The sequence below is a fragment of the Schistocerca americana genome, chromosome 7 (genome assembly GCF_021461395.2).
Source record: "Schistocerca americana isolate TAMUIC-IGC-003095 chromosome 7, iqSchAmer2.1, whole genome shotgun sequence".
Classification (NCBI taxonomy): Eukaryota; Metazoa; Arthropoda; class Insecta; order Orthoptera; family Acrididae; genus Schistocerca; species Schistocerca americana.
In genome coordinates, this window is record NC_060125.1 from 341035907 (window position 1) to 341062072 (window position 26166).

The 26166-nt window shown below is 40.5% G+C and overlaps 1 protein-coding gene across 1 annotated transcript in view; it reads left to right on the plus strand.

The window, feature by feature from the left end:
• Window positions 1-26166, plus strand: part of LOC124622407 (ionotropic receptor 93a) — a 172890-nt gene that overhangs the window by 42765 nt on the left and 103959 nt on the right. Inside the window, exon 5 of the mRNA XM_047148095.1 lies at window positions 17399-17741. Coding sequence (XP_047004051.1) covers window positions 17399-17741 — 343 coding nt within the window. The remainder of the gene's footprint in view (window positions 1-17398; window positions 17742-26166) is intronic.

Sequence of the window (26166 nt, forward strand, 5' to 3'; positions counted from 1 at the left end):
CATTTTTGAGACGTTTGTATTCCCTTTTGCCTGCTTCATTTACTGTGTTTTTATATTTTCTCCTTTCATCAATTAAATTCAATATTTCTTCTGTTACTCAAGGATTTCTATTAGCCCTCGTCTTTTTACCTACTTGATCGTCTGCTGCCTTCACTACTTCATCCCTCAGAGCTACCCATTCTTCTTCTACTGTATTTCTTTCCCCCATTCCTGTCAATTGTTCCCTTATACTCTCCCTGAAACTCTCTACAACCTCTGGTTCTTTCAGTTTATCCAGGTCCCATCTCCTTAAATTCTCACCTTTTTGCAGTTTCTTCAGTTTCAATCTGCAGTTCATAACCAATAGATTGTGGTCAGAATCCACATCTGCCCCAGGAAATGTCTTACAGTTTAAAACCTGGTTCCTAAATCTCTGTCTTACCATTATATAATCTATCTGATACCTTTTAGTATCTCCAGGATTCTTCCAGGTATACAACCTTCTTTTATGATTCTTGAACCAAGTGTTAGCTATGATTAAGTTATGCTCTGTGCAACATTCTACAAGGCGGCTTCCTCTTTCATTCCTTCCCCCCAATCCATATTCACCTACTATGTTTCCTTCTCTCCCTTTTCCTACTGACGAATTCCAGTCACCCATGACTATTAAATTTTCGTCTCCCTTCACTACCTGAATAATTTCTTTTATCTCGTCGTACATTTCATCTATTACTTCATCATCTGCAGAGCTAGTTGGCATATAAACTTGTACTACTGTAGTAGGCATGGGCTTTGTGTCTATCTTGGCCACAATAATGCGTTCACTATGCTGTTTGTAGTAGCTAAACCGCACTCCTATTTTTTTATTCATTATTAAACCTACTCCTGCATTACCCCTATTTGATTTTGTATTTATAACCCTGTAATCACCTGACCAAAAGTCTTGTTCCTCCTGCCACCGAACTTCAGTAATTCCCACTATATCTAACTTTAACCTATCCATTTCCCTTTTTAAATTTTCTAACCTACCTGCCCGATTAAGGGATCTGACATTCCACGCTCCGATCCGTAGAATGCCAGTTTTCTTTCTCCTGATAACTACGTCCTCCTGAGTAGTCCCCGCCCGGAGATCCGAATGGGGGACTATTTTACCTCCAGAATATTTTACCCAAGAGGACGCCATCATCATTTAATCATACAGTAAAGCTGCATGCCCTCGGGAAAAATTACGGCTGTAGTTTCCCCTTGCTTTCAGCCGTTTGCAGTACCAGCACAGCAAGGCCGTTTTTGTTAATGTTACAAGGCCAGATCAGTCAATCATCCAGACTGTTGCCCCTGCAACTACTGGAAAGGCTGCTGCCCCTCTTCAGGAACCACATGTTTGTCTGGCCTCTCAACAGATACCCCTCCGTTGTGGTTGCACCTACGGTACGACCATCTGTATCGCTGAGGCACGCAAGCCTCCCCACCAACGGCAAGGTCCATGGTTCATGGGGCATGGGGCATCAATCATACTATAGCTAAATTCTCTGCATACGGAAAGGAAACTTACCTTTACAGTGAAAAACAAATACATAATGTCTGCATATCTCTCGTACATTATGCCTGAAAAGAAAAACTAACTACTAAATTGCAAAAAGAAAGAAACTATCCTAAGTATGAGTCATAGGTTTAATGAAAATTCTCTAATCAATATTATTTGATAAGAATAGTATCTTCAATCTTCAGAATCTTCAGTCATCATGAAATTGATTTAACAAGTGATGAGGGTACATTCCTTTCACCTTTCCATTCTTCACATCCTTCAAAACATAAGTTCCTGGATGGTCGTATTTTGGTAATCACAAATGGTCCTTGATACAATAATTGTCATTTTGTGTTCTTCCTCTTTATAAGTGAAGCCTTAGGATGAGTTTTTACTAAAACTTGGTCTTTCACTTTATATGTTTTTATTTTTCCACGTCGATTGTCAAAATATATTTTCCTTTTTCTTGCCTTGTCCATTATATTGAGTAAGGATTGTCGTACTTTATTTTGTAGGTCTATTTTGTTAATAGCTACTTTAGGAATTGGTCGAATCCAGTAATTCTGTTCCTGTTTTCCAAACATCAGTTCGTGTGGGGTGTATTCTGTTGTAGTATGTGGCATATTGTTTACAATTTCCTGAAAATCGTGAAGATAATCGATCCATTTGGGTTGCTGGTTGTGGCAATATGTTCTCATGAACCGGTTTAATTCACGAAAAATTCGTTCCACGGGATTCGCCGAAGGGTGGTACACTGATGTTAGAATTTGTTTTACACCACAACTGGTTAATGTTTGCCTCCAACGAAATCCAGTGAACATTGACCCATTGTCAGAAAGAATAGCCTCTGGTTTGCCTACCTTGACTATATAATCCTTGACCAGCTTTTTGGCTATGGATGCAGCAGTAGCTGATTTTAATGGATAAAGTTTGACATACTTAGTGAATATATCAAGAAAAGCTACAATATATTTGCATCCTGCCCTTGATGATGGTAGAGCACCACAGACGTCGACCGAAATGATTGACAGCGGTTTAGTGGGTATAATAGGATGTAGGAAATCTTTCACACAAAAATTTCCTGGTTTGGCTAGCTGACAAATTTTACATTTCCTTAACTGTCTGTGTACTTTCCTGCGAATATTTGGGAAGTAGCAATATGCTTGAATCTTCCGAGCACACTTTAATACTCCAAAATGTACCCAGGTGATGTGCGTGTGCAAAATTAAGTCATTCTCATTCTTCTCGGGAAAACACACCTTCCAATTATCTGAATCAAGATGCCCTTTGAAAAATAAGACGTCGTCCTCAACTTTGTACAGTCTCTTCAGATCATCGTTTCCAGGCTTTGCTAAAGTTTCCTTTATTGAATGCCAACGAGGATCTTCATTCTGTAGTTTTTCCATGTTCTTACACATGTCAAGAAAATGTTTCCTAGATATTCTATCAGTGATTATAAGAACATTAAATTCGGACGGATTGTCCGTGATGTTGATAGTTGACAAATCTCCATCTGGCATTCTAGACAGTGCATCGGCGATGAAATTATCCTGTCCGCTTATGTATTTAATTTCAAATTGAAACTCTTGGAGTGAGAGCGTCCATCTTGCTAATCTTGGATGTAATAATTTACACGTTTGCAAAAAACTTAACGCTTTGTGGTCACAGTATACAGGGTGATTCAAAAAGAATACCACAACTTAAAAAATGTGTATTTAATGAAAGAAACATAATATAACCTTCTGTTATACATCATTACAAAGAGTATTTAAAAAGGTTTTTTTTCACTCAAAAACAAGTTCAGAGATGTTCAATATGGCCCCCTCCAGACACACGAGCAATATCAACCCGATACTCCAACTCGTTCCACACTCTCTGTAGCATATCAGGCGTAACAGTTTGGATAGCTGGTGTTATTTCTCGTTTCAAATCATCAATGGTGGCTGGGAGATGTGGCCGAAACACCATATCCTTAACATACCCCCATAAGAAAAAATCGCAGGGGGTAAGATCAGGGCTTCTTGGAGGCCAGTGATGAAGTGCTCTGTCACAGGCTGCCTCGGGTAGTTTGGTTTTCAGCCTAGTCAACAGCGCCTCAAGCGAACAAATGTACAACTAAATGAAACTTTATAGCTCCCTTAATTCGCCGACAGATATTGCTTAGCTCTGCCTTTTGTCGTTACAGAGTTTTAAATTCCTAAAGTTGTGGTATTCTTTTTGAATCACCCTGTACTGTTGTCTTCGCTCCGTATAAGTAATAGTAAAATTTCTTAAATGACCAGACTACAGCCAATGCTTCCCTTTCGGTAGTCGTATATGTTCTTTCACAAGCAGTTAAGAGTCGGCTAGCAAAAGCTATTGGACAGAAAGTTGATTTTCTATCTATCATCTTTACTTGGAAGACGCATGAACCTATTCCAATTTCCGAAGCATCTGCCACTAAACCGAATTCTTGGCTCATATCTGGATAATATAATATTTGTGAATTGACTGAGGCATATTTTATGGCTTCAAATGCATTCTGACATTGTTGCGTCCACACCCACGGAGTATTTTTGCGCAACAAGCTGTATTAATAGAGTGGTCGTGAATGAAACGCCTGAAAAAAGAGACAACTCCGAGGAAGCCCTTTAATTGCCTTTTTGTTGTTGGAACTGCAAAGTTTTTGATTGCCTTTAGTTTCTCGGAGTCCGGTAAGATGCCTTTTCCATTTATAAGATGACCCAAAAATTTGATTTTATCTCGAGCAAAATGGGACTTTTGCAGGTTTGCGGTTATGCCTGCTTACTTGAAACGTTCTAACACTCTTCTCAATAAATCAACGTGCTCCTTCCATGTGGTCGTAGCTATGAGCATGTCGTCCACAAACAAAGTTAAATTGCTTCGAAGTGCAGGTCCCAATGCGTAATCTAGAGCATTTATAAAAACTCCTGAGCTCACGTTTAGCCCGAAAGGTAAAACCTTATATTGATAGCTTGTACCTGCATGTACAAACGCGGTGTAATTTTTTGATGGTTCGTCTAGAGCCACCTGCCAAAATGAACTTCTCAGATCAATATTTTATCCCCTCGAACTTTTGAATTAGCTCATCGACATTTTCCGGATGAGTTCGCACGGGCACGATAATCTTATTTATCTGCCGTGCGTCTAGCACGAGACGAACTTTTCCTCCCTTTTTCGAGACAACATGAAACGGACAACAGTATGGACTCGTCGAAGGTTCGATCAGATCCCATTCAAGCATCTGGTGGATTTCCGCATCAACTGCCTTTCGTTGGTGCCACGGTACTGGATAAAAAATACGGCAGAAAACTTGGTGTGGTATCACATCTAAATGGCATGTGTATTCCTTGATTACACCAGGTCTTTCTTGAAAGACTTCATGATATTCCTGTAGAAGATCATATAATTGCTTTCTTTGGTGTTGTTGCAAATATTCAGGTTCTTGCACCTTTTCATATACCATATCTTCAGGGTTTAAAACTGGTTGCAAGTAATTAATTTGGTAATACAGTACCGGTTTGCTATGTATCCACTTTATTTGCAGCTTTCGTCCCTGACAATACTTTCCATGGGCGCTATATTCCCTGAGAAGATTCACTTGATGTTTCTGATCCATTATTGTAAAACTGGCACGGCCTAGAAAAAAATCGATATGCCAATTTCTCTCTCTAAATTCATCTATACCCAGGATACAGTCCTCAACCAATTTTTCTATTACAAGGAACGTGCAATTTATAGCTACATTTCCTATATCTAACTGGAGTTGAGTCTGCACTTTAACCTGAGAAGACTTATGACCAGTAGGACCCACAATTCTACAACATTGAACAGGAAAAATCGGTGGATTTGCTTTCTGAAGTATTCTTTGAAATAACTTCTCAGAAACGACATTTACTGCTGCTCCTGTATCTAAAGTAACTTGCACAGTAATGCCTTCAACTGCCGCCTGAATTTTCGCAACAGGTTCAGTGATATGTTCCTCTTGACAAGGCATCATATCCTGCTGAAGTTCTTCTATTAATAATCTACCATCATTGTACAGAAAAAAATTGACGCTTAAATTTTCGCCCCTCCAAACTTCCTCGACTGCACCGTCGCGGCTTCTGAAACTCGAGTTTAGTTTGACGATTGTCCATTATTAGATGTCTGCTCCGTTACGTCAGTTATTATTGGTGGTTGATTTCTCCATTCATTTGCATTAGCATTTGGTACCCAACCTGAAGTTTGTGGTTGGTTGTGATATTCTTGGGTTGGTTGCTGATATCGGCGTTTTTGCTGATAATTCCCTTCTTGATAGCATCCTTTCCTCTTCTTATTATTCTTCCTCCATTTCCGTTTATATGTTTGTTCACATTGTTGGTCATGATTACACTGGTCTGGATTTTCGTTACCATATTTCACGTTTTTCTGGAAATAATTCACCTGTGGGTTTGGCGAATTGTGTGCAAAAGATTTGTTTCCATACTGTTTGTTGTTACTATTGTATTTGTTAGTTTGGTAACTTGGTTGGTTATAGCGCACACGTGATTCTTCGAACAGAATGTCTATTGAATCCAATGTGGCTAGAAAAACTTCCACATGTTGTTCAGGCACATGTAGAAGTTTTTCCTTAACTTCAAGTGGAAGTTTGCCCTTTAATATTCGAATGATATCCTGCGTCGGGATTGGTTCATTCCAGTATTTGTTTCTTATTTATATACTTCTCGAAATACTTTCTTGAAGATCCATTTTTGAAAGAAAAAGGTTGTGGGTCAAAAACTTCCTTATGTAGTCTTTCTTGTACTCCCTTATTCCAGTATTTGTGCAAGAAAGCGCGTTCAAATTGGTCATAATCTTGACACCAATCGGATGCTTCTGACGCCTACATCGATCCATCTCCATGTATGAATTCTGCAACGTACATAATTTTTTGTTGCTCAGTCCATATTCGCGGCAATATCCCTTTGAATTGCTTGATAAATACCACGGGATTGATCGACTTCCTTTCGGGAATAAATATCTGGAATTGACGATATTTAAGCATTTTTTCTTCATTCATAGTCACAGGTGTATTCTGGTGGCTACTTCGCGGTGAATGATAATCTCGATAATTTGTTTCTGGTTGATTAATTGAATATGCACCAATACATGGATATTGTTGCATGGATTCGGTTTCACTGGTTTCATCAGGAATAATGTCTGCTTTTGATAAACTGCAAGTAGTATATGCCCCTCTAATATTAACTAGACCCTGCTGGCATGCTTTTAACGTAATTTCTATCCTTGCTTTCCAAGCAGGAAATTCATCTCCTATATTCTCCTTAATCTCTTTAACTTCTGCTTTAAGTTGTTCTTGTGCAGCTTCATTGTTAACTTGCACGTTAGAAACCGTTTCTTTCAAGGTTTTGTCAACATAATTTCGCACTGTCTCGGTTTGCTCTTTCGCCCAGTCCTCAATGTCCTTAGAGAATGCGATCTCATGCTCATTGAAAAGTTTCTCTATGTGTTTCTCGCCTTCGAGACTGAGAGTGTCTATCCTCCGAGTAAGCTCAATGACAGCTTGCTCGTTATCGTGCTTAATTGTATTCACGTCTTGCGCAGTAGTGTTCTGTACATGAATAACTTCTTGCACTTGATGATGTAGTTTATCTTGACGACATAAGATGTCTTTGTATTTGTTTGTTAATTCCTGATACTGTTGTTCTTGTGTAACTATGTGTTGTGCCTGACTGGCAATCAAGTGACTCTGCTTTCTTTCCAAACTCTGGAATTTTTCAGTAATCTTATCATTTATTTCTTTTAGTTATTAAATTGCTCCTGAGCCAAATTAAATTGCGCACTCTCCAATACTTGGAATCTACGATTCATGTCATTTGCAAACGTGGATTGCGTGGTTTCCAATGCCTGGAATCTGCGATTCATATCGTTTGCAAACGTTGATTGTGTGTTTTCCAATGCTTTAATCCCTTGTGTTATGACAGTCAAACTTGACATCAGCTGGGATAACAAATCGGTATTCTCAGCAATTGAGGATTGCACTGGGCTTAATGAGGATTGTACCGACACAATTTTCGGTACAGTCATTTCGTTTTCGCACGCGTCTGTGTCAGAGATGAAATTCATGTTGTTTGTTGGTTGCTGCATATTTCTCTGGACTTCTTTCGACATATGAATGTCGGAACTAGCAACCGTTTGTGTCGACGGCGTGAGCGCATTAATTACTGCTGGTTGCTCAGCCGTAATCGACATATCGCTAACTACGGCGGTATGAAATTCTGTGGCACTAGTTGACGACGCATTCACACTATTTAATTCATTTTGTGGCATTGTGATGCGTGCTTGCTTATTGGCTTTGAACATAGATCTAGTTATCACCATGTAAATAAGCAATTGACAGTTTCTCCTCTAAATAAGTCCTACAAAAGTGACTATTAAATTTTACACACGCAAAAAACGTTAATGTCCTAATGCTGTTAATGTACACTTTACAATGTGACACAAACACAGTACATAGATAACACATAAAATATTGTCTTACTATATCTACTGAAATACTGGAATTCTAGTAAAAGTAACGTAGCAACAATATTTATACTTAGAAAATTAATACATGACAGGTCACTACAATGCATAAATGCTCAAGAAAGCTAGTAATTCAAATGTTCTGGGCTTTTTGATGTTTCTGCTCGGCTGCTGGGACGGCGTACTCGTTCTGTTCACAAGATACTCCCGCACGTTCCGTTAGCACGAAACATACAAAGGACCATAGTGTAGTTACTCAATAAAACTAGACCTAGATACACACAATGAAACATTAATTACTAAATTACTAACATAGTTACATTGCAGGTTCACCATGAGTGTTGTATCAGGATCGTGTCCTGTCTAACGGTAGACATATATAAAGACTCCTTTGAAAAAAAAGAAAAACTTTTATTTGTACGTTCACTGTTGTGGGTAAATACATACAGCGTACACAGGGCGATGTGTGAAACTGATAGCGATTACACGCTTCCGCTGTTGTAGAAATCTGCTCCAGATGCTGCAAATACCGTGTTGGGCTGAAAGTGGTAACCAAAGTACGGAGAAATATTCTTCGGGGCTCTGTTGCATAGCAATCAGATTGCTTTCAGTTCTGAGAAATGTTCAAGTACTATTGTGGATTTGAATGATCCATGAAGTGACTTCTTTTCCGAAGAAAACATCGAACTATTTCACTAGAACTGAACGCTCCCGTCGGAACTGTTCTCAAGCTGGTGTTTATTAGTAAATCACAATAGAAGTATATCGTTGGGTGTATAATAGCACGTACCTTCTTGAAATGAACAATATTTTATTGTTCTATTAACTAATTTCCTTCCATATACACTTACATTTTACAATGTGAATCAAAAACTCGCAATGGCGTCGAATTTTACGTCACAAGAAAGGCTCTCCTCTCTTAAAATTTTTACTCTTAAGAAGAACAAAAGCTCTATCTCCTAAGAATAATTATGTGAGCGCTGACCGCCACATAGTAATAAACAATATCTTTGTCTCTCTCTCTCTCTCTCTCGCACTGTCACAGCAAGTTAAGCTGCATGACACATCATATTACCCCTTAGGGTGATGACATGAGTGGTGTAGGGTAACAACATGCAAAACAAACATTGCATAAAAATGAACATTATTTTTATTAGTTTATTAATTACATATACTAAACAATACATTAATGAACAAAATAATTATGTTCTGTAGTATTTTATTGTAATCATTTTTAGTTTTTATGGGCATGAAAAGAGTTCATTTTCTTGTATAGCAAACATCACACTTGTAATCTTATGGACTGTTCCAGATGCTACATTCTTCATTGCTGCATCTACTTCACGAAACACATCTCTAAAATAGTTATCCATCTTTCCCACACTCTCCACAAACAAAACCACATCCTCTGAAAACGCCATTGGATCAGCATCAGCTATTTCATTGTCATCACAAATGACCTTTAAGTAGAGATTTAGGTCATCTTTACTGCTTCTTTCATTTTCTAGTTTAATGTAAGGCGACGGCTTCTTCTTTTAGCCTTTCTAAAGTTGTAGAATTGTACATTTATCTTCTTCGTCTTTAAGTTTTCTTTTCTTGTTTTCTTCAACTTCCTTTTTCATAGCTTCTTTTCCTTTCCTTATTGAGAGCTCCAGTTGTAGTTGTTCCATGTCTGGGGTTGCTGTAATGATCAGTGACTTTCCCTTACGCTTTCCATTAGCTCGTTTTGCCTTAGGAATAACTTTTTTTAGTTTGGGGTAGGTGATATGTCAGATGAACTAACGTGCTTGAAACCTGAACTTTTAGTTTCCAAAAGTGGAACCTCTTCTCCTGCTGATGATTTCAGAAAACTGTTCGTGACTCCTTTCTGGGAAATCTGGTTTCTTTGTAGAAGCAACCACCTCATTTCCATTTGTTGCATTCGGGAGGTCTTCAAGGCCGATGTCTCTGAAGGTCTCATATTGTTCTAAACGAATACATTAAAATTTGTCTGGATTGAAAGGACAAATGCCACATGTCTTAAGCCACGAATGTTATTTGTCCATATTAACAAGTTTCATATATGCGTTATTAAAAGGTTCAGGTAATTCATAAGGTGTAATTTTTTCATACACCCTTGTCTTCATATACAATTCATACCCTTCATTTAAGGCTGATTTCAATAGTTGAACATCTAGTGACTGAAGCTTGTAAGAAGAGTGTGGAGAAATGGTTGCCATGACAATAGATATTTTTTAGGAAATTGAAAAATATCACGTGAAATGTGGTTGCTGGGATTATCTAAAATCAGCAGTACTGGGTCATCAAAAGGCGATTTTACATTCTTCTGGAAATGCTGGATCCATTCGAAAAATAATGACTCATTGGACCAGTCATTGATGGAACAACCACATATTGCTCCAAGTGATTCACCTTTACTTGAGAGATTTTATTATCAAGGGTGAAATGCCACGTACTTGAAGAGTCCTGTGCCGATACCCCAAAGTGAATTCAATGACTAACCTAAGCAGAACTCGTGTTCTAGGTCAAATATCGAGATAAATCTACAATTAAACAGGAGGTTGCATCTAGGACCAGTAGTTGATATGCAGAACATTACATTAAAGAAACTTATGGTACCACCTACCACCTACCTACAGCTGACAGAAAATTACATAAAACACATTGAAAACAAACCTCACTTGACTACTGCCACAACACAACTTGAAAATGTCTGACGTGAGTGGCGCTTAATTTTTACGCCTGCCAGCAGTGTGCAGCAACAATAGGGAAAACCCCGTGCCATTCAGACTTTTTGATTCAGCCTGCATGTGACTGCATGTATGTATTTCCCCGCCCTTCACTAGTCCTGCAGTGGGCTCGGTATATGATGATCACGGTTGAAAGCTGTCAAAAGCGCTGCCAGGTGTCAGAGATTACCTTAAGCCGACTCGACTGCAGAAGTGTCTTAGTAGTAAAGAATAAATGTACTAAAACTTCAAGCAAGATGCGGCCATTCTTTCACGCGTCTCTGTGTTTATGACGCCGTAGCTCTTGAACTATGTGTCGTAGAATGATGTATGTGTGTAGGTATATTCGACGGCATATATGGACAATGTGCGAAATCGGTTGTGAATAGAGTTAACAGGAAAGGAGTAATAAATGTAAACTAAGTGCAAGATGCATACGTTTTTAATGCATCTGGTTGTTTATGACGTCACATCTCCTGAACTGTGATAGGTAGGTGATTCTTACCCCCACAGCGACTGTCGCCTGATAATAAGGGATGTGTGTACCAAGTTTGGTTGTAATTGGTTCGGAGGTTTAGGAGGAGATGTGGAATATACAGACATACATTTCTATAATATTTATGGCTCTGGGACAGATAACAGTACATATATTACACGATCTTCAATACTATACAAAAACATTCCTCGTGAATCGGTCTGCCCCTTAATTAACTGTCTCAAAATCAACACATAGTTCCTGAGATTAGAAATCACACACAGGCAGAAAAAAGCGACGTGGGACTTTAATTTAGTAACATTTGTAGATCAGGGATGTAAGAAACCGCCTTTCCACGAATTTGGAACTCATATTTTATAAGTATTAGTGGTTTTGACAACTGAAGTGCAACGCGTTTGACTGGGTACCACTGAAAAATTTGATGCAGGTGTTGTGCAGAGCAGACACTGATTCAATACACTATCTGTTCAGAAGTATCCGGACACCTAATACTGGAGCTCAATATGATGGCTTGAAATGTGCTGGGAACAATTTTCATTGAGGTGTCTGAATGTTCAAATGGCTCTGAGCACTATGGGACTTAACTTCTGAGGTCATCAGTCCCCTAGAACTTAGAGCTACTTAAACCTAACTAACCTAAGGACATCACACACATCCATGCCCGAGGCAGGATTTGAACCTGCGACCGTAGCGGTCGCGCGGTTCCAAATTGTAGCGCCTAGAACCGCTCGGCCACACGGCAACATCAGCAAACATCCCTAGACTGCTGTTTATCCTGTCTACCAGATAAATCGTGTATATAAAAAAATTACAGCAGTCCTATCACACTTCCCTGGCGCACACCTATCCATACTCTTTGCCGCTGATGAATACTCGTCGTCGAGGACAACTTAATGGGTTCTGTTACTTAAGAAGTCATCGAACCATTTACATATCTGGCAACCTTTTCCGTATGCTCGTACCTTCGTTAACAGTCTGCATTAGGGCACCGTGTCAAATGCTTTTCGAAAATCTAGGAACTTCGAAGCTGCTCGTTGCCCTTTATCCATAGTTCGCAGGATATCATGTGAGAAAGGGCAAGTTGAGTTTCGCGCGAACGATGCTTACTAACACCGTGCTGATTCGTGGACAGAAGCGTTTCCGTATCGAGAAAATTTATTATATTCGAGCAGAGAATTTGTTCAAGAATCCTGCAGCAAAACGATATGAAGGATATTGGTCCGAAATTCTGTAGGTCCGTGGTTTCACCCTTCTTACACGTATGTGCCACCTGCGCTCTCTTCCAGTCGCTTGGAGCTTTGCTTCGGACGAAAGATTCGGGATAAATGCAAGCTGAGTAGGGAACCAGTGCTGTAGAGTACTCTTTATAAAACCAAATTGGACCTAGAGACATATTTACTTTCAACTCTTTCAGTTGTTTCTCTATGCCAGGTACGCCTATTACTATGTCCTCCACACAGGAGTCTGTGCGATGGTGAAATAACGGTAAGTTTCTACAATTCACCTGCATGAACTTGAAATTTAGACTTCTGCTTCCCTTTTTCTATCTTCTACTGCCACACCAGACTGGCTGATGAGTAACTGGAGAGAAGCCTTAGACCTTCTTAGCGATTCAGCCGAAGAATCCCATACAAAATAATTAGATCTAAGCCTTGTACTAATATAAGGGGCATGCACTGCAGTATTAACACGAAGACTTTATTTTTAATTTAAGTCTTAATGCGACAGTCCGAAGGCTGTAATCTAAATAGCCTCTGCGTTAATGAGACCCTGCATGGAACTCTTCTACCTGGGGGTTTAGGAGAAGATTCTATTAGGCTGTTTCAGTTTGAGTATCTAGCACTCGCGACCGTACAGTCCTGGGTATCATACATCCTGACAGAGGTGGGCAAATACACTACTGGCCGTTAAAATTGCCACACCACGAAGATGACGTGCTACAGACGCGAAATTTAACCGACAGGAAGAAGATGCTGTGAAATGCAAATGATTAGCTTTTCAGAGCATTCACACAAGGTTGCCGCCGGTGGCGACACCTACAACGTGCTGACATGAGGAAAGTTTCCAACCGATTTCTCATACACAAACAGCAGTTGACCGGCGTTGCCTGGTGAAATGTTGTTGTGATGCCTCGTGTAAGGAGGAGAAATGCGTACCATCACGTTTCCGACTTTGATAAAGGTCGCATTGCAGCCTATCGCGGTTGCGGTTAATCTTATAGCGACATTGCTGCTCGCGTTGGTCGAAATCCAATGACTGTTAGCAGAATATGGAATCGGTAGGTTCAGGAGGGTAATACGGAACGCCGTGCTGGATCCCAACGGCCTCGTAACACTAGCAGTCGAGATGACAGGCATCTTATCAGCATGGCTGCAACGGATCGTGCAGCCGCGTCTCGATCTCTGAGTCAACAGATGGGGACGTTTGCAAGACAACAACCATCTGCACGAACAGTTCGACGACGTTTGCAGCAGCATTGACTATCAGCTCGGAGACCATGGCTGCGTTTACCCTTGACGCTGCATCACAGACAGGAGCGCCTGCCATGGTGTACTCAACGATGAACCTGGGTGCACGAATGGCAAAACGTCATTTTTTTCGGATGAATCCATGTTCTGTTTACAGCATCATGATGGTCGCATCCGTGTTTGGCGACATCGCGGTGAACGCACATTGGAAGCGTGTATTCGTCATCGCCATATGGCGTATCACCCGGCGTGATGATATGGGGTGCCATTGGTTACATGTCTCGGTCACCTCTTGTTCGCATTGACGGCACTTTGAACAGTGGACGTTACATTTCAGATGTGTTACGACCTGTGGCTCTACCCTTCATTCGATCCCTGCGCCCTACATTTCAACAGGATAATGCACGGCCTCATGTTGCAGGCCCTGTACGGGCCTTTCTGGTTTACAGAAAATGTTCGACTGCTGCCCTGGCCAGCACATTCTCCAGATCTCTCACCAATTGAAAACGTCTGGTCAATGGTGGCCGAGCAACTGGCTCGTCACAATACGCCAGTCACTACTCTTGATGAACTGTGGTATCGTGTTGATGCTGCCCAGGCAGCTGTACCTGAACACGCCATCCAAGCTCTGTTTGACTCGGTACCCAGGCGTATCAAGGCCGTTATTACGGCCAGAGGTGGTTGTTCTCGGTACTGATTTCTCAGGATCCATGCACCCAAATTGCGTGAAAATGTAATCACATGTCAGTTCCAGTATAATATATTTGTCCAATGAATACAAGTTTATCATCTGCATTTCCTCTTGGAGTAGCAATTTTAATGGCTCAAATGGCTCTGAGCACTATGAGACTTAACTTCCGGGGTCATCAATGCCCTAGAACTTAGAACTACTTAAACCTAACTAACCTAAGGACATCACACACATCCATGCCCGAGGCAGGATTCGAACCTGCGACCATAGCGGTAGCGCGGTTCCAGACTGTAGCGCCTAGAACCGCTCGGCCACCCCGATCGGCGCAATTTTAATGGCCAGTAGCGTAGTTTACGCATACGCAGAATGCATCCAATATAGGCAGGCAGCTGCGCCGAGAGGTGCTAGATTTACCCCGGGAACACTTCTCCGTGACGTACCTGTGACGTGTCCATGCCAAGTTCCGACTGTCAGTGACTTCTGTCGACTTCTGTGGTCATATTTGATTCTGAGTAGTGGAAGAAGCCACATTTGACAGATACTAAACTATTTCGATATACTATGAATGTGCTCCCCTTCATCCGACCAGGCCTCGGAAGGCCCAATGTTACCGACCGACCGCCGTGTCATCCTCACCCGATAGGCGTCACCTGATACGGATACATAAGGACATGTGGTCAGCAAATAACTCTCTCGGTCGTTGGCAGCTTTCGTGATCGATGCCGTTACTCCCAAATCAAGTAGCTCTACAATTGGCCTCACAAGGTGGGGCACACCCCCACTTGCCAACAGCGATCGGCAGACCCGTATGGTCACCCATCCAAGAGCTAGCCAAGCCCTGCAACGCTTAGCTTCGGTGATCTGACGAGAGCCGGTATTGCCATAGTGGTAAGGCCGTTGGCACCCTATGAAAATAGACTGCTTTAAATGCGCATTGCTGTTAGTATGATTCGCTATAATTGAATATAAGTTGTTAACGTAATGGCAGATAAAGTCTTCATAGTGTTTAAATTTAAAGTTAAGTGACACACTGCAAGTGTCTATAATCGTGTAGTGGTTAGAATGTCGGGATACGAAAATGAATCTAGGTGGTGTGTTGGTTTGCGTTCTGCTACACTTAAATTTTTTCCCTTCGCTTTTTTTAAAAGCTTCTGAGATCTTATTAATTTAAGAAAGTATGGAATGTTCTATAATATTTGATGCTGTGTACAGATAAGAGCGCTCTCTCCCAGGAGTGAGTTGTCAGTAATTTAGGTTGTGCATGAAACACGCAAATGTCAGTAAATGTTCGCAATAGGTTGATAATCGGGTATAACAATGTAAGTACTACTCAAATTAAAAAAAATACCGAAAAGACTGATATATTTGAAAAGGAATTAAAAGGTGACTTAGTCTCAGAGGTATATGAAGTATAAAAGAAAATTTACAAGCTAGTTATTTAGGAGACCTCTTTTCCAAACAAGAATATCTTTCAGGAATGTAGCTGGATTTGTTTTCCCTCGTTGTTTCATTTACTTTCAAAAATGCAGAGGAAGGCGTTCATTATTATCGCAGTGAAATGTAATTTTTCGCACAAATTAGAACACACTTCAAGCAACCAACATACTTTTATCATTGGAGAAGTTCCCTGCTAATTACTTTCTGTAGTACATAATAACGGTATGTAAATAACGAATATGAAGTTGGCAAGTTCTCACTTCCAGAGAAAGAAAAGGCAAGAGTAGTTTCAAAAATTGCAATGAATGTACCAACTGAAGATATGAGTTGCTGCTCTTATTCGTGATCAAGAATGGCTAACACAGTCACAACGTTACTGCATATTAACAATCTTTTTACGGTTCCAGAAGAGTGTTATGACAATACTACTTTTATTATTCTGGCGTGCTAAGCACGTATAATTTTGTATAGGTAGTTAGACAAAATTGCCAACGACCTTGCCGCAGTGGTAAAACCGGTTCCCCTCAGATCACCGAAGTTAAGCGCTGTCGTTCTGGGCTAGCACTTGGATGGGTGACCATCCGGTCTCGGAAATTGACATACGGCCGGGAGAACGGTGTGCTGACCACATGTCCCTCCATATCCGCATCCAGTGACGCCTATGGGCTGAGGATGACGCAGCGGCCGGTCCTTACTGTCGGGACCATTGAGTCTTCACGGCCTGTTCTGGAGGAGTTGAGCTAGACAAAATTACGCATATGGTCCTCAAATGAATAAACAAATCAATTAAAACGAAGTCAATAAACAGGCCAAATCGAATAAGATGAGGAAAGATAGGACATATCCAATGGTACGCTGTCAATTAATCCGTTTCATTTTTCTAACACTAATGAGGTACACACACACACGATGATTGGGTATTTGCAAGCCATTTCTGAAAGGAATCTAACTTTGTTATTTCAGAATAAAAACAGTCTTGGTGGCGAAATTATTTAATGTCAGTCACGCGTTTCACCCTTTTGGGGCATCATCGGCTTTGTAAAAATAGCTGTTTATAAAACCCATCTGTCATCAATCCATATAAAGTGGAATATGGACGCAACAGCAAACGAATATGTAATCTATCCGTCCTAAAAAGGTAAAATTTTTTATCCACACATTACTTTCATGGTTAGAAATAATTAGGTACTGGAGACAGCAATGAGCCACATTATTTCAGATCGATGGTGGCTGCTCGCAAGGGAAATCATGAGACTCTAGGCTCACTGCTGTGATATCTCTTTGTAAACACAAGATGGATGACCGTTCTACGGGCGACTCACCGCACTCACAACCACGAAATTAGATAGACGTCTGGTCGAAACTGCACATGTACACGTCATAGTGACGTCACGGAGAAGTGCTACCGAAGTGAATCTAGCGTCTCCCAGCTGCACCCACCTGCGAGAGAGCTGACAGTCTCTTCCCAGTTCCCCTGTCCGCTGGGGCAGGGTTGGATCAAGCTATCCATTAGTTTTTGTGAGAAACTGCTGCTGTTGAAGGGTGCCTAACGGAACTGGCGTGTGACAGCAGGTGGACGTGGCGGTCGGCTACCTGCCGCAGTTCTCGCAGCACGCCAAGCTGGTGCAGCACTCGGAGAGCCTGGCCGAGGCGCCCTGGGTGTTCCTGATGAAGCGGCCGCTGGTGTCGGCGTCGGGCACGGGCCTGCTGGCGCCGTTCGACGCCACCGTGTGGTACCTGGTGCTGGCCTCCGTGGTGCTGATGGGGCCCGCCATCTACTTCATCATCCTGGTGCGCGTGCGACTCTGCGCCGGCTCGGCGCGCCTCACGCGCATCTTCCCGCTCAGCTCGTGCGTCTGGTTCGTCTACGGCGCCCTCATGAAGCAGGGCTCCACCCTCATGCCTGTCACAGGTACTGCCACTCGCTACTCTCTCTCCTCCACCTTACAACTCGCTACTCTGAGCAGCATCTCCAAGGTGTTTTATTCCTTAACCCCGTCACGCACTCCTGGAAGTATACCTGCCATTAAAAACTGTGTTCTCAGTATGCCTTCTTACTAGTTCTAGACCTACATAGAGAGCAAGCGGCCACTGGTGATATCGGCACTGAGGGCGAAGGATGCAACGTTTTACCTGTCTTGTGTTTGCTGTGGCTAGGGCAGTGCACATGGCACAGTTGTAAACCAATTTTAACTTTCCCATTATCTGCTCCGTGGCAGGTAGACATACAGTAGGTCTTGATACACTTCAGTACATCCTTTGCCGGTTCATTTTATGAAATTTGATACCGATAAAAGAATCATGTAGTACCTTAGGTCTGCGGCCATAATTTACGTAATAGACTACCACACTAATTTTAGTTCCCTACGTTCTGGTTGATGGGACATTTAAGAGTCCGTTCTCGTCAGTCAGCCTGTAAAATACCTGAAAAATGAATGAAGCAATCAACGTAAATATTTTTGTCCTTTTTTTATTGATTCTTGGACAACATTTTATGATTTTTATTAAGAAACTCAGTCATCAGTAAGCCCCCAGTCCGAGGAGTTAAAGTTGCTCTGTCCAAAATGAGATGTGTCCATAACAGAAGTGCTGCAGTCCACAAATCTTATCAGAAATAAAAAAAAACAATCATTTTCTTAATGTATAGGATATTGTGGAGTTACAGCACAGTTGTTTAGAATTTGAAAAAAAATTAATAAAATGGCGGAAACAAAGATGTAGTTTTGTCGTGTTTCTTTGGTCACTTTTTTTGTAGTAACCAATGAATAAATTAAAAACAAAATTAGCCTATTACTCCTTCTACACATGGCCGAGGAGTAAATCAGCCAAATTTCAAAAATATGTTTTTATTAGTATGCTCACACTCCATTCCGCCAGTCAGCTTGAAATACGCTGAGTCACTGTGTCTAGCCAACCAGGTGACTTGCCTGATCGCCTTGTACGTGTGATGCCTGTATTACTATAACCTCGAGACAAAAGAGCAAATTTTGTAGTGGAAACATGTGGATTCAGCACTGTCGAAAAAGATTGAATGTCAAACATCTTCGTTTTTGGGACTGCCATGGTGCGGTGCTGTTAGATTAACTGTCACTGGATCATAACAACCGAAATCTGCTAACGAGATTACTGGAGACTGATGAGACGAAGTGTCGCAGTAACTTGTTCAAGGTTCTGTGTCCGCTGTACGACACCGCCGCAACTCATCTGCACAGCACTTTCGGTCACACATGCTGCTTCCTTGGGCTATCAAATTTTACCTCACCCTCCCGTATTCTCATGACGTGGCACCGTATCCTCCCTCTTGCCTCAGATGAAGAAACCATTATGTGGTAGCCATTTCAAGGATGTTGAAGTGGTTTTCGACTGGAATACGGAGATTCATTGAGCCAAGGTCTCTCTCAGTCATCAGTTCTCGGGATATACGTGCCTCTTTGAATGGTGAATATGTAGAGGACTACCACCATCACCAGTTTTATTCGTCTCAGCTCGACTTTTTCTAGGTGATGATTAAAACTTCATGACTCTGTCTCCCCTGAAATGGAATGTACACAACGGATGTACGGATACAGGTTGTAGATACGTGGTTGACATATGGAAGTTTGAATACGACCGTGAGTCGTGCTCCGATAGCCTAACGTTAAGGCGACCACTCGCGAAAAGTGAAAAAATCCGGGTTCGAGTCCCGTTCCGACACACATTTCCATTGTCGTCATTCCATTTTACAGCTGATGGTTGCCATATTCGCAACTGAGAATAAAGTTCATGTTAAATATTTCCAGTTCGATCGGTACCTATTTCTAGTGGGTTGTCTTTGTGGAGTTCAGGAAATTGTATTTTGGCTCGAATTTCACTATATGGAAGTATTACTTCATTCACTGAAAAACGTCGTAGAACTCGACCATTTACTTGTCGGAATTTCATATCGAGAGAATCACTGCTGACAGACTTTATTACATGAGTCGCTGAATATCACCTGTGAACAAAGGATTATTCATTGCTTGCATCGGTCCTCGTCAGCTCTGGGCACATCGAAACGTCCTTATCCTCATCCTTTGGTAAATCTCCAACATGCAAAGAAAACCAGCAACGTAATTTGGTAAAATATTGCCCCCTATTATCATTCAGTGCGAGGTTAAGCGTATTTATTTCATCAATGTTCAAATGTGTGTGAATTCCGAAGGGACCAAACTGCTGTGGTCATCGGTTCCTAGACTTACACACTACTTAAACTATCTGATGCTAAGAACAACACACTCACGCATGACCGAGGGAGGACTCGAACCTCCGGCGGGAGGGGCCGCGAAATCAGTGACATGGCGCCTCAAACCGCGCGGCCACTCCGCGCGGCTATTTCACCAATGAAATCCAGAACGCATACCTGTTTTTTTTTTAATTACGTTATCTTCCTTTCTTTTTCTGGTCAGCGAACCAACACCAAACTAGCCAAACAATGAGTGACATACTTTGTCGAACCACTGGACGCGCCACGTGTAGCAAGCGGCCGGTTGCAGAAGTTGCACACATCGCTGTCCGCGCGCAAATTTAGAGTAACTCTGTCCATACCTTCATTTCACAAGCTGTAGCTTCCACTGAATTACATTTCGCGCTTATCATCGTATTGGAAAATTTTTTAAATTATATACTAACAAATATTAGGATTTGACGAAAAAATGATGATAAAGACAATTTTCAAAAAAAAAAAATTTTTTGGTTGGTGATTGAAAAACAATTGGACTTTATTTGGTTTCACCTATCAGAAATCGTAACTACTCTCCCTGAGGAATAATTACCCTCTTACCTCCATGTTGACAACTACTGTTCTGGAAGAAACAGTTGTACTCACGTCAGCCCTATTCAAGATTTGCAGCACCCAGACTGTGTGGTGAGTGTGGCAGCATTTCATCGTTTTTTCATCAAACTGAACGTAATGACAATGCTGCTAAAATGGAATTTTTTCTGTTGGGACTGTAAGGTACAACCCTTACAGAGCTTTCTCCAATGATGAAACAGAAATGTGAGACGGAGAGAGGGAATTTCAGTTTTGGTGCAGAGAGGGATTTACTGCCATATTGGGGAAGGACAACAATACAGTCATCATTTTCAAAACAATGCACAACCATTAAGAAACCACAATAGTCTGTAGATCTTGACTGAAGTACATTTAGTGAATACAAATACTCAGCAGTATTAGCTATTGAATTAACAGGAGTCAACATCAACATGAAGTTAAACATTATATGTGCGTTTTCATCATCTAGTGGTAGCGTGGACACATTTTTGATAAATTAAGAGAATTTCTAAATTAAATCTCAGATACAAACGTTAACATAATGTTCTACTGATACATAAACAGAAATATCAAAGGTGAAGCAAGTGTCACCCTCATAAAAGTCTTTTAGAGTTTCAGTATGTTCGTATAACGACAGCTGGTGACAGGGAAATGTATGTTGGAGCTGTAGATAATCTTGGACTGTCAGACTATTTCTCTCAAATAATAAATATACGATGTCGAGAATGAAATTAAACCCGTCTGACAATTTATTAAACAGGACCCAGTGGAAAACAAACAAAAACGCAATAACGGTCTCATAAGGGAGGGGGATAAAATAATAAATGATTGACACCTGCTAGCAAATTTTGCGAATGAGAATTTTTCAAGTTTTGTAGAGAAATTACTACAAAATCTCCCAAAAAATAACACATGTAACTGGTTACGCACTAAGCACAATAATACGAGTGTTATTACCAACTGTTGTGCTCCCGTAACAAACATAATGAGTCATTTTCCACAGGATAGTCTCCACGGAAGTACAGGAGTCAGCTATAGCTGAATTGTGTACTTCATACTCTTTACAACAATTAATGTGTCACAGGCAGATCCTTTGTAAGGTTTTTGATGCTGGTGATCATAAGACTCTATAAAAAAAGCTTGTATCATTCGGATAAAGATGTATAGATAATAACTAGTTCCGAGCACACCAAGCAGGCAGGGTACAAAGAGCACAGCTAACACACTCTAAAATAACACTAAAATTTTAGTGAAACACCACAAGCAAAATACAGTAAAACGGGAATTCCTCAGGGTACACATTGAGTCCAACACACTTCCTGATGCAGTAATAGATTTCGCAATAGTATTAATTAGGAGGAAAAATTTTCTTTGCTGATGACAGCACTGGAAAACCAAACTCACTGCAGAGAAAGCAGTGATGTTCGTGATCTGTGATTATAGACCATTTCCTTGACAAACTGATTTCATCTTGGCTTTTTTTGATTATGTAAACAGAATTATATGCGCTTCGTGCACTATTTGCCACCATACCATTGCACTAGTCTGCGTTCTAGCATGTATATTTTAAAGCTTGACGGTCGATGTGACTTCATAAATTTTATTAGTTTATTAGATAGTTTTTATTAGTTTACAGTTTTTATTAGTTTTCATTAGTTAGTTTTTTGTCGTCTACAACGGAAGACCTAGGATTTGTACTATATGTTATGCATTTCTGATGAAGCTATGATCGATTATCCTAATTTGTAAGCAACATCATTGCACTCGTATGAAAACAAGTATCAACTGATTCAGTCGTCAGTTTATGATAGATTTTGATGACATAGTATGCGGAAAAGTGCAATGGCACTGGCGCATTTGTGCTCTTAGTGACTAATGAAAAAACAAAACAAGTGCGAGGGTTCCTGCAAACTTCAATAAATAAATACACATTACAGCAGATTTTGGTGGTTTTGTGATGCCGTTCTTTAACTTAATGTAGTTTGTATCTTATAGGGAAGTGTATACATTTTTTAGGTAGTCAAAAATGCAAAAATTAGATCAGTTTGTACAACAAACGATCTATAAACACCGACTACAAACGTTGTTGCCTTTTCTATAGTGCGTTTGGTTTTCCAGTGCTGTCATCAGTAGAGACAATTTTTGCCCCTTGACTAACACTATTGGGACATCCTTTGATGTATACGTTAGTGGCAGATTAGACAAGGAGATCAGTTGTATACCGTTCAAAGGAGTATTCCTGGCATTTGTCTTACTCGATAATAGAAATAATTAAGTTCAGCTACCTTTGCTCTTCGTTCAATTTCTGGTCTTGGAAACAAGCGAATCAACCTCCTGACATATTTTGCATATTTCCACGCAACATATTCTTATGGAATAATTTGATGAAGTAGATCACCATCTAGGAAGAAAACACTTATTGCGCAAAATGTCTGTCAGGTAGCAAAGCGAGTTTTAAATGTAACCTAAAAAATCATTTCTTCTGGGCAACTCCTTCTACTCCATGGACGAATTTCGATTTCAAAACTGGTAGACCAAAAAAAAAAAAAAAAAAAAAAAAAACTGACGAATGTGAGTAGGACACGCGCTCTGAAGGTATCGCACAAACTTAATTATGTATATGGATAATGATAATAATTTCGTGTGGTTCGTTGGCCTGGAGCAAGTCTTTCCACTGGAACCCACTTCAACGACTTGCGTGCCCCTAACATATTTATCCAGCCTGGGAAAGGGGACCTACACTTTGACGTGGAACCCGAACCACGTGTTGTTTCTGACGATTGCTCACACAGGTGAGAACTGAAGGCTAGGTAAAAAGTAATATCTGGCACTCCCCAAGGAAGTGTAATAGGCTCTCTGCTGTAATGACCTACACAAGACATAGGAGACAACCTGAGCTGTCCTCCTACATTGTTTTCGGATGATGCTCTCATTCATCGTCATGTAAAGTCATCAGAAAATCGAAATCAAACGCAAAATTATTTACATAAGTTATCTGTGTAGTGCGAAAAGTGGCAATTTACTCTAAATAATCAAAAGTGTGATGTCATTCACATGAATAATAAAAGAAATGCGCAAAATTTTGGTTACACGATAAATTACACAAATATAAGGACTGTCAATTCAACTGAATACTTAGGGATTACAATTAGGAATAACTTATGACAAGACCTTCCGCAATGCAGAACATAAAGTTTTTTTTTTTTTTTTTTTAAATTGGAACGATCACATAGATAATGTTGTGGGGAAAGCAAACCAAAGACTGCGATTTATAAGCAGAACACTCAGAGAGAGCAGCAAGTCTACTAAAGTGACTGCTTGAACCACATTTGTCCGGCCCCTTCTGGAAAATTGCTGTGCGGCGTGGGATACGCATCAGATACGATTGACGGAAGACATCGAAAACGTTCACAGAAGAGCAGGTCGTTTTGTAATATAGCGAAATAGGGGAGAGAGTGCCACTGGCATGAGACGTGAACTATGGTGACAATCATTAAAGTAAAGGCGTTTTTTGTTGAAGATCTTCTCGTGAAATTTCAATCACCAACCTTCTCCTCAGGGTGTGAATGTGACAGTCTTCGAAACGACCGATTTCCTGAATAGAACATGCGAAAATATCCAACTTACGATTTTTTGTTTGGTAATTTTGTAGGGTGTACACAGATCGAGGCGACAGTCTTTTAGTTAATTTATACTCATCGACAGTTTATATACATAACATACTTCTTGTTTTCTGTGGTCTTTAGTTCAAAGACTAGTTTGATCGGCTCTACATGTCATTCTATCCTGTGGAAGCCCCTTCATCACTGAATAACTGTGCAACCTACATCCTTCTGAATTTACTTACTACATTCATCCTTTGGTCTCACATTACAATTTTTATCACCCACTGTTCCCTCCAGTTCTAAACTGATGAGCCCTTGATGTCTCAGAATGTGTCCTATCAACCAATCTTTTCTTCTTGTCAGATTCTTTTCTCGACTGTTCTATTCAGTACCTCCTCATTAGTTACATGATCTAACCACCTAATCTTCAGCATTCTTCTGTAGCACCACATTTCAAAAGCTTCTATTCCCTTCTTATCTAAACTGTTTATCGTCCATTTTTTACTTCCATATCTAGCTACACTCCGTACAAATACTTTCAGAAAAGACTTCCTAACACTTAAATCTGTATTCGATGTTAACAAATTCCTTTTCTTCAGAAACGCTTGTCTTGCCATCGCCCGGCCGGGGTAGCCGAGCGGTTCTAGGCGCTACAGTCTGGAACCGCACGACCGCTACGGTCGCAGGTTCGAATCCTGCCTCGGGCATGGATGTGTGTGATGTCCTTAGGTTAGTTAGGTTTAAATAGTCTTAAGTTCTAGGGGACTGATGACCTCAGATGTTAAGTCCCATAGTGCTCAGAGCCATTTGAACCATTTTTTGCCATCGCCACTCCACATTTTATATCCTCTCGACTTCGGTCATCATCAGTTATTTTGCTGCCCAATAACAAAATTCACGTACTACATTATGTTTTTCGTATCCTACTGTAATTCCCTCAGCATCACATAATTTAATTCGACCACATTCCATTATCTTTGTTTTGCTTTTTGTTATATCTTCCTTTGAAGACACTGTCCATTTCATTCAGCTGCTCTTCGAAGTCCTTTGCTGTCCCTGATAGAATTACAGTGTCATTGGCAAACCTCAAAGTAGTTATTTATTCCCCTGAACTTTAATTACTACTCCAGATTCTTCATTTGTATCCTCGCTTATGTCTTACAGCTAAGAATGAAATGTGTACCTACAAATTATGGATAGGGACTAAGCACTAAATTTGGAGAATGAAAGGTGCGGCTGAAATGGAGATGTGACACTGAGAAAAAAAATAGGAAAAGGCTAGAGAAAGGGGGTTCAAATCCCCCATATAGTGATCAAGATTTAGGTTAGTTAGTTACACGTTCCATACATCATTTGAACGAGTCTTTTATAGAAATGTTGTGGAACGCGTCAGTTTACATGGATTGTTTACATGTGCAGTTTTAACACTAATTAACACATTATTTTTAGTCCTACTCCCTTTCTTTAGGGTTTCGTACTCAGTCGGTAAAAACGGAATTCTTGTAGGATCACTTTGTTTTCCATCTATCTGCCTGTCCGACTGTTAAAACCCCTTCTTTCTCAGAATGGGTACATATATCACGTTAAAATTTACGTCACATACTATGGTCTGCGGCCCCTTCTCGGTGTGATAAATTTAAGCTTCTAAGTAAATGCAGTCGAAAGATGCTCACTCCTCAAAATCTACAGGGTACTTACCGTCGAGCAAGAATCTTTAAATTTGGCAAGGAGCAATATTTTACTGGAGTGGTAACGAAAAAATCTGAAAATAGTTAATTTTCAATTATATCATATTAAAAATTTTTTCCATTTGTTATCCATCTGTCTGCCGTCTGTTAACATCCCTTTTTCGCAGGAATGGGTAGAGACATCAAATTGGAGTTTGTATCAAATACTGAGGTCTATGGTCGCTTGACGATGCAACTAATTTATGTCAAATATTT